A 10,090-nucleotide genomic window follows, 5' to 3' on the forward strand; every position below is an offset into this window, starting at 1 on the left:
ATTCTCTAAAATACATTAGAGAAATCTCAATGTGTCTTATAAAAGTAATTTGTTGGTTGACATTGTTCAGACTCTTGAAATTACTATTAAGCATGAGAAACTTTTAGGTTTGTTGTTTGATCAAACTCTTTAAGAATAAATCAAAGAATAGAATGAGAAGAACAACATGATAGCTGTTGGTTTCTATTAAGCACAGGCTCCACTCAAATGATGAGCAAGAAATGCATTAATCTTTGAACAAGGTACATAATAAAGTACCGATTTTCATTGAATTTTTTTTTTTGTGCAATGAAATACGAGTCTATGCTTTATCTATATTTTATATCATTAAAAAAAAAATTTATGCAATGAAATACGAGTCTATACTTTGTCCATATTTTATATCTTTAAAAATGATAAACTAGTTCAAAATATTTGTTCTTTTGATGATCCCAAGAAAAATAAATATCCAATATGACTTTTTATCATATTTATAGTAATGTACACTAGCTATCATAAACTATATAACTTGATCAGCCTGTAGAATATTAGAATTACTAAAATCAATAGTTTACTTGAATTTTTTTATTCTTTTACTCGCATAACAAGTTAGGAAAAATATATTAATGTTGCAGCTACTATTATAAGTATAAAAAGAGATTATAATGCAAGATTTTATTAGCAATAATTAGAGCAATGCCTTTCTCGTTGTTACCATGTTTAAAAGGGTGAAGATAAATCAAGCTTCTGAAGCTACCAAAGGGCTATTGAACGACTGAACCAATAATAAAGTCTCATGTTCTCACATCTTTGTAATTAGTACTCAAATGCATGCCCAAATATTTAATTGATAGGTCCGTTATTTTACATCCTAAAATTTTTGCTAAACTACTCATATTACTCTCATTTCTCAATCTTATTCTCAAATTTTGTAAAATTTATATTGAGATAAAAAAAAAAGCAACTTAAAAATAATATAGAACGCATCTAAAATCTTATAATGATCTCTCTTCTAGTTGACAAAATATCAGTATATCATCAATAAAAAATAAATGTGGTACTTTCATATATCTCTCATTTACCCACCTTGAGTCCTTTAAACAAACCCAACTCTTTAGCTTTCACTAATAACTTATTAAATACTTCAATTGCTACTTTAAATAATTTGAAAAATAATGGATCCCCCTTACTAATACCCTTTATTAGATGCTTTAAAAATTATTATGGGCCATCATTCACTAAAATTGAGAAGGAAGTTATAGTAATACAAGTGTTGATCCACTTCCACCATTTAACTTCAAAGCTTATTCTCATTCGCATGTAATTAATAAAACACCAAAGGACATTAAGGCTTCAAGGCGATAATAGCAATGGACATCAGGTCCTTTGTAATTGCATTGGGTTTAGTATCATGAGTACAAGGAATTCCCATGTGTCTATAATGATGAAACACATTATACTATAATATAACATTTCTTAACAAAAGTTTAATTAAAAGTTATAGATGTTACTTTTATGTCTTAATACATGTAAATATTTAAAAAATAATAATGTACATGAAATATTAGTTACATGAATAAAGTGTTGGTTTGATTTTGATAGAGTAAAGCAAACTTACTAATCAACATTCACGAGAAAAAACTAAGTAAAATAAGTTCGATGAGAGAAAATGATGGTACACAATAGAAATGAAAGGTTTAAAATACGTGACAAAATCAGTACGAGGTATAGTCCACATAGTTTATAAAACAATATCATTTTTTTCAATGAATTGGTCTGTATTGTAGTTATTATATTTTTTTTATCTGAATAAAAAATGTTAGATAGAGTTTTTAACATGTTGTATTTATCTCAACTAAATTATTATTTTAGTATAAATAAAATGTTCAATTATATTTTAACAAAAAATGTAAAATAAATTAAATTTGAAAACTTATGACCCAATTAAATAATTTTAATAAGTGAAGAAATTTTTAATTTTCGATGTGTAATTATATCATCATGTATGAAAACTCTAAAGCTAATCAACTAACATATTTTTTTGAATGAAAAATGAGGTTAGGTCAAGTTTTAACTTATTGTAACTATATCAATTAAGGAATTTAGTTAGTAAGGAATGTTTTTTTTTTTTCCTCTCATAAACACAATAAAGTCATTAAAATTTAATTAAATTTAATCATTATAATTTTATTAATAAATTAGTGAAATAAATTCTTGATTATATTAAATCAGATATTATAAATCAATATTATGTTATTTTAAGCAAAAACATCTTAATCTTTAAATAAAAATACAGGACTTGCACTATTTTAAGTTACTCTAATTTTAATGCGGAGACAACGAATTCAGCAAACCTAACTCGGAAGTAAAAGTAGTCTGAGATAATAGCCATGTTTTAATTTCCATAAAACCTCCGCCAACAAAGAGGTTCAATTTATATCGTGCACGTGCAAGAGCATTGTGATGATGTGACATCCCATAACGCGAATGCCAATAATCATATTAAACGATTTCATAATATCTAAACTTCGTTATTTGAAGTTTTTACTTTCTGCAATGTATGGATGCATCCATGGCCATGATTATCCTCTATGATGATAAGCCCCTTAAAAGGAAAATCTTCCATGGATATACTCCGTGAATTACCAGAAGCATATATATCGCCCCGTTATTTGGATTAGTTCGGTAACTCCGTATAATCCTCTACTATCATGCTATTTCCATTTTCACAATTTCAAATCGAGTCAGATATTAGATTTACTGAGCTGCAACTGACTGGCAGAGCCGGTCGCCCGTAGCCCCCGTTAGAGTAAAGAATGTTAATTACATCTCTACGTATACCCGGCGGAGTAAATAACACGTGTTGCCACGTAGGATATCTTTGAATGGAGACGCAGCTCATGAAGTAAAGAAAGTACATTGACTAAAATGCCCTCGAGACCGATCATCTCTCACCAACCTCCCCTTACAATAAACTTCTTCTTCAATGGTTGGTGCTAAGCCTCCAATCTTCCTCACCTGAAAATCAGCAAAGACAAAACCCTCCCACTATCTTCTACTTTAAGCCATCCCCATCAATGCCCGTTTGATCCTCTCTCTCTCTCTCTCTCTCTCTCTCTGTATATATATATATATATGTATACATCATACCTCACTCTGTTTCTCACATGGCGGCTAAAACTCTGCAACTCCAATATCCGTCTCGTTTCTCAACCTCCCGATCAAAGCTATTAGGATCGAGTCAAAACCATCTGGGATTCGAATGTGGGATCGTGAGAAATCCGATCAAATGGGAGGGTTTGGGCGTGTCGTCGGTGGGGTTTATGAGAAACAGAGCAGGAGGGAAAACAGAGGAGTTGAAGGGACAAGCGGTGAGGTGCGCGGCAGAGGGGATAGAGAGAGGAATCATAGTGGGAGAAAAAGGAGATGATAAGGTAGAAGTGAGAATTCCGGAGAGGTTGAAGGTGGTGGCATTAATGGCGTGCGTCATGTGTCTCTGTAATGCCGATCGAGTTGTCATGTCCGTTGCTGTTGTTCCTCTCGCTGCAAAACTTGGTTGGTCAAATTCTTTCCTTGGCATCGTTCAGGTACCCTTCACATCTTTCTCTTTGCCCTTTTGTTTTTTGTTTTTTTTTTTTTTTCATTTTTGCAAACTCGTCGTTTTCGTGTTCCCCAAAAAGAAAAGGTCAAAAATTAAAAAAAATAAAATAAATAATTCAATCAAAAGTATTGTTTATTAATGGTACGGCATAACTACAATTTTTGTTTGTGGCTGTACGAAATATTAGTTTTAAATTTCTTATCTAAAAATTACGAAATTAGAAGGGAAAAAAAAAAAAAAAAAAAGTTAAATGCAGATTGTCAAGTTTAATGTATTTTAGTTATTTTATTATGTACAATATAACATAAAAATAAATTCAGAACCGTCACCCAAATTTACTAGTTTTAATTATGTTACGTTTTTTTCTTTTTATGTTATTAACTTATTATAATTTCTTAAAAAAGATTGTACATTTATATATATAAGGATTAAAGAGATCAGGTGTGGTTGTCGAGAGAGCCATTTGTTGATCCGGTCAAAAAACCAAGTGCCAACACATAATACAACTTCAAGTTTTCAACACTTTAATTTAATGTCTTTGGTAACAGTGTATATATATATATATTTTTTAATAAGTCTTATCGTTAATTTTACAAGTAAATGTGTAACTGTCTATTTCGTATTGTGATTTAACATCCATACTAATAAAATTTTAAATAACGTATGTATCGAAGTCATCATTTCTTTGGGGATACATATTCTCGTCAGTAATAGGAGGAAGGTTGGTGGACAAATATGGAGGAAAAAAGGTTTTGGCATGGGGCGTAGGAATATGGTCTTTGGCTACACTTCTTACTCCTTGGGCTGCCAACCACTCCACAACTACACTCTTCACAATTCGAGCCATCTTTGGACTTGCCCAAGGCGTAGCTTTACCTTCCATGACCACGTTCCTTTTCAGGTATTAAAAATAATATTATATTATTTTTAAGAATATTAAATATTTCAGTTTTATTATTCGTAAAGTGAATTGAAATTAAAAAGTTATTGTTGATCTGTTTTTTTAATTTAAACTAAAATAAAGATACCCTAAATGATTTTTTAGAATTTATGAATTGCTCAAATTATTCTATAAGAAATTCACTACGAATGTACTAAAGCTTTTTTTTTTTTTTTTTTTCTAATGTTAGGTGGTTCCCAAGTCATGAACGTGCAACTGCAGTTGGTATTTCCATGGCTGGATTTCATATTGGGAACGTGATGGGCTTAGTTTTAACACCTCTTATGCTATCATCACTTGGAATTTCTGGTCCTTTCATTCTCTTCTCCTCTCTAGGTTTATTATGGCTCTCAACGTGGGTGTCTGGGGTCACAAATGACCCACGACGTAACCCATATATCTCTAAATCAGAACTGCTATATATCCAATCCGGCAAACTTAACTCTCCTAATCCCAACAATACTGACACGCCACCTCTACGTCTGCTCTTGTCCAAAATGCCATCTTGGGCTATTATTTTCGCTAACATAACCAATAATTGGGTAATTTCTTCTTATCATCATCACTTTACTTTACTTTTCTCTTCTTTTTTTAGTTTATATTGATTATAACGTTCTTAAAACATGCTTTTAATCACAGGGTTACTTTGTTCTTCTCTCCTGGATGCCTGTTTATTTCAAGACAGTAAGTTGCTATTTCAATTCCCTTATCATATTTAATTAAATTCACTTTCAAAGTATTATATTAACCATACATTTTAAAAAATTTACTTGAGTATAGGTGTTTAATGTGAACTTGAAGCAAGCAGCTTGGTTTAGTGCTCTTCCATGGGCGACAATGGCAGTTTCTGGTTACATTGCAGGTGCAGCATCCGATTCCTTAATCCAAACAGGCTATTCGTTGACCCTGGTACGAAAGATCATGCAGGTAATTTCCTACACAGACTGTATTTTGAAAATTCCCAATGGAAATGCAGCATGGTTGATAATGATCAATTGGTATGCATGACAGTCAATTGGATTCATTGGACCTGGGGTCTCGTTACTTTGGTTAAACTACGCGAATTCACCGGCTATGGCTGCAGTATTTATCACAATAGCCCTGAGCTTAAGTTCTTTCAGTCAAGCTGGCTTCCTTCTTAATATGCAAGTGAGTAGATTTCAGCCATAATCAAAACCAAAACCAGTTTAAAGTTCCTCCAACTATTGATGCTTCATTTTTAAACCCATTTTTTTAATGTAACTTGTTTGGTTGACCAGGAAATAGCTCCTCAGTATGCAGGATTTCTCCATGGTTAGTTTCCTTGTGTCTGCTAAGCCTGAATTGATTTCTTTCTTTATATATGAATTCAGAATCTTAATTATTGGTTCTTTCTTTTTTTTTTTTTTTTTTTTCTCAGGCATTTCGAATTCGGCGGGGACTTTAGCTGCAATAATAAGTACAACTGGAGCAGGTTATTTTGTTCAATGGCTAGGATCATTTCAAGCATTCCTCAATCTCACAGCTGCACTGTATTTTGCTGCAGCAATCTTCTGGAACTTGTACGCGACGGGAGAGCGAGTTTTCTAGATTAAAATTTCATATAATCAACTGGTAGCTTAAGTAGTATATGTAGGGTGTACAAGAGGAAGTAAATACGCAAAGATAATCAACTAAAAAGACGAGAAAGATTGATTTATTATGAACCAGGCAGAAATTCTCATGTCTCATTGTATATTTTTTTTCTCCTTAATTTTGTTTTTGTTCATTCATTAAAGTCAAAGAATTGAGACTTGTATGTATTTAATTATTATTTAAATTATAAATTAAATCTACAACCAGTTTTTGGTATATATAATAATTGAAGGTTTATATTTTAAAACATACTTCAAATATGACTCAAAACTAATATGCATTACAAACCCAAAAAAAAAAAAAAAAAAAAATTATATATCTTCACATAATTTTATATAATTTTTTTACAAGAAAAAAAAAACATAATATTATGTAATAATTTTATTATTAAATGACTATAAAATATTAATATATATTTTATTGTTTACATCTTAAAAAATAAATCAGGTGCCTTGCAATGTTTAATTTCTACTGTTATTATTTTTTTGAATTATAAAATACGTGCAGTCCGTGAGCAATGACGTGGCAGATTGTGATTGGATGAGTAACCAAATTAACAAACTGACAACCGCAGATGAGTAAAACAATGAGGCTGAACTTGCTATGCGACAATTGTCACGTTTTTTATGCTCATTTGCAGCATATACGTAAATCATAAATTCATTATTGGATTAATACACCAGTTTTAATATTATTAATAAAACATTATAAAATTAAATTAAAAAATATTTAAAAATATAATGAGATAATAATTAATTTAAATAAAAATTAATTGTTCAAATGATATTTTTTTTCCTCATCTAAAATTTCATTCAGATTAAATATTAAATTTTTGTTGAGAAGATAAATGTTAAAAGATATTATTATTGCCACCTGAAGGCCGAGAAGGAACTAAATATATATACATTTATATTTCTACGTGTGTGTCTGTATATATATACATATGTATATCCTCTCCGTCACAAATCTCCGATTGAAAGAACCCGAAACAACCAAAGTCTACTTCTTCGATTTCTCCACACACTCGGATAGCTACTATTTACCCTTTTAACTCACTACCCTTCACCTCATGTTATCATTCTAATTTGTTAGATCCCAAATTCACATCACCCCATCAACCTCCGCTTACTATCTGGAGAATCCCATCTTCAGAATTGGAAATTTCAGTCAAACCTAGGAACAAAAGTTTTTTCTTTATGGTATGAACCATACCCACCATCTGATTACTGATTAGCCTTGCAATTCTGTCTTCCTTGCAATTCCAACCAAATCCAGTTGCAGTTTTGGGAATATACTGGCTCTGATTAAGGGATTTCTGAAGGAGCCCAATTAAGAAAGCTTGAATCTGAATCAGGTTTCCTTGTTCCTCATTCTTAGATATGAATTTCAGGAGCTTGGAGGAGTTTTGGCCCTTCTATGTAAGTCAGCACTCTAAGCCTTCAACAAGACGTTGGCACTTTGTGGGAACACTAACAAGTATGGTCTTTTTGCTATGCTCACTTTTCTTCAGTTGGTGGTTTCTATTCTTGGTGCCATTATTTGGGTATGGATGTGCTTGGTACAGCCATTTTTTTGTTGAAGGGAATGTCCCTGCGACTTTTGGTCATCCTTTTTGGTCTCTTTGTTGTGATTATAAGATGTTTGGATTGATGCTTACTGGAAACATGGATAGGGAGATCAAGAGATTGGGAAAGAGGCCCGTGTTGCAGGTCCTTTAATCTCAATATAAGTTTTTCTGGCTTTTTTTTTCTTTTTTCATATTATAGGATGCTTTTTGGTGTCTTACCTTTATGTATGTTATTTTGGTACATGTGTCGATACCTGTTTATTAAACTTGCATATGAATTCTTGAGTGGAATAAATTAAGGAGATATTTCTACTGTTATAGTTATCTTGATTGACTGTTTTCAGCTCTTCTGCTGTTTCAATACTGTAATTGTTTGTCTTTCCTGGTAAATTTTCTTAATTTGTTCCTTATTTCAGTTTATTCAATCCTTGGGTAATATTGGTTGATTATGGATGTATTAACTTGATTTTTACCCAGGGTTTGGTTTGCTCTAGAAATATAAGCTTTGGTAAGACCACTTGTGAAACTTCAAGAGTAATCAATGGAAATAACTGACTGAACTTAAAAGTTATTGCAATTTTGGTTTCTTAGTGCTTTGCGTCAATCCTTTGTTTGCTTTCGAGGATAAAATTTACATCTGATTTAGACCATATTTGGTTTAATAATTGTCAATTCATGTTCAATCATACTTTTGTTCAAAATTGAAGAAATACGCTCTTAAATTCTACTTAGGTGTAGAAATCAGATATCTATTTGGATATTAAGATATCTTTTTCCTTTCAGCCTTATCCCATTTCTATATTGGTTATTTCTATTACATGAAATTCGTACTTTTGAGCCAAACGTAGCTTAGCGATAATTAGTGTGAAGTCCGTCTAGTAGTACTGTCAAAGTGTCCAGGAAAAAGATGCCAATAATACGACTTATCCAAATATATTGGGTTCCTCTTCAGTTCCTAGTTTTCAATTATTCAATGTATAGATTATGGACGTACTTTATATATTTAGTGAATAAATGAACCAACTCCCCTCTCATAACTTCATTCCTCAACAATGAATGTATTTAAAGAAGTGTGCCTACCTTAGCGGAGCAGATGAATACACGCCCACTATGATTCAACTATGGGATTCTAGGCTATTGTGTTGTCAACAGAAATTTTCCTTGCCATTCTACTGTTAAGAAGGGTATTTCAAGTTTCAAGCAGCTAAAGACGTACTGTAGCTAAACAGCACCAAATATGTAATAACTTAAGGCGACAATAACTTCTGTTGTATCATGTAGATGATGAGGCTTTTGTTTGCTACTATCAAGCAATCCACTTTTTACAGAACTCAAGGCGGCTGGGGAAACATTCAATCCAAAATATGTAATAACTAATTAAGAAGACATAGATTGTAAGGTATATTGTGACTCTGTCATTGGTAGAGGTAAGAGCATACAGATCAGCTTGGTGTGAGATAAACAGCACCAAATACAAGGTACCTTTCCTTGTAGTAGAGTTTGATCTTTGCCTATTTGATAGTTGCTGCTGCATTACTCAGTTACTCAGCTTTGATTGAAATGAGAGTACGGTTTTTCCTGTTTGTTGCATTTCTTGATGATATTTTTGCAAAATGTATCTTTAGTATTGTTAGAAACAGGTAAGTGAATTATATTTAGAGCTGTAAAGAAGCATGAAAACTCTGTAATTCATAGCATCCATCATGTTGAGCTGCTAAACTCTGGAAACTCAAGGGTTTGGCTTGCTGGTTTGCACTGGTCCTGGAGGCGTGTGCAAAAATCTCACAAATTTCAATTTCAGTTAAATTTCAAAATTATTTACTTCGAACCAACTTAAAATATATCTTTTGTACTTCTTTGGGTGCGAGCGGGTGGAAAGATATTCTTTTTTTCCTAAAAAAAAATCTAAAAATGTTACATCCATCATTAAATGACCTTGAAGGAAGAGGAGGCATGGGGTCTATGTGGAAGAATATAGATTTAAAGTCTATATAATACATAAATTTAAAGTAAAAGACATTTAATTTTAAACAATTTGTACACAGTATTAACTTTAATATTCATAAACAATTCAATAACGGTTTGACCCTCGGTTGATCTGATTTGGAAGTTTGTGCATAATGTATAAAGAGTATTTCTTCTTAATATTTAATAAATTTATTTTCACCTCTAAAAATTTGATTGTTCTTTATAGTTTTTAAATCATGCACAAATTTTGGGCATTTGGGGGTAAAATTAATGAAGCGAAATAATATGTACTTGAAAAAGTTTGTGCGGTGTGAGAAAATTTGTTAAAACATCTTGCTAATCTGGAAATAACTTTTTAACATAAAAGAGAAATTGGATCTGTCTTTTAACATTTCACAAAAAATGTGATTTTTCATATAAA

At 31.6% G+C, this 10,090-nt stretch overlaps 2 protein-coding genes across 2 annotated transcripts; both read left to right on the forward strand.

Annotated features, from left to right (window-relative positions):
• The first annotated feature begins 2,808 nt into the window (after positions 1-2,808).
• On the forward strand, positions 2,809-6,252 carry PHT4;2 (phosphate transporter 4;2). Its single transcript, XM_022041688.2, has 8 exons — positions 2,809-3,566; positions 4,255-4,481; positions 4,711-5,062; positions 5,160-5,204; positions 5,301-5,447; positions 5,532-5,669; positions 5,780-5,813; positions 5,920-6,252. Exons 1-8 carry the CDS (start codon positions 3,147-3,149, stop codon positions 6,087-6,089), a joined length of 1,533 nt encoding a protein of 510 aa, XP_021897380.1. The 5' UTR covers positions 2,809-3,146; the 3' UTR covers positions 6,090-6,252.
• Positions 6,253-7,054: 802 nt separating this feature from the next.
• On the forward strand, positions 7,055-8,019 carry LOC110814244 (transmembrane protein (DUF962)). The gene has a single exon (XM_088209931.1). It carries the CDS (start codon positions 7,514-7,516, stop codon positions 7,850-7,852), a length of 339 nt encoding a protein of 112 aa, XP_088066057.1. The 5' UTR covers positions 7,055-7,513; the 3' UTR covers positions 7,853-8,019.
• The last annotated feature ends 2,071 nt before the right edge of the window (positions 8,020-10,090 follow it).

The sequence above is a fragment of the Carica papaya genome, chromosome 8 (assembly GCF_054855325.1).
Source record: "Carica papaya isolate Zhongbai chromosome 8, ASM5485532v1, whole genome shotgun sequence".
Taxonomy (NCBI): domain Eukaryota; kingdom Viridiplantae; phylum Streptophyta; class Magnoliopsida; order Brassicales; family Caricaceae; genus Carica; species Carica papaya.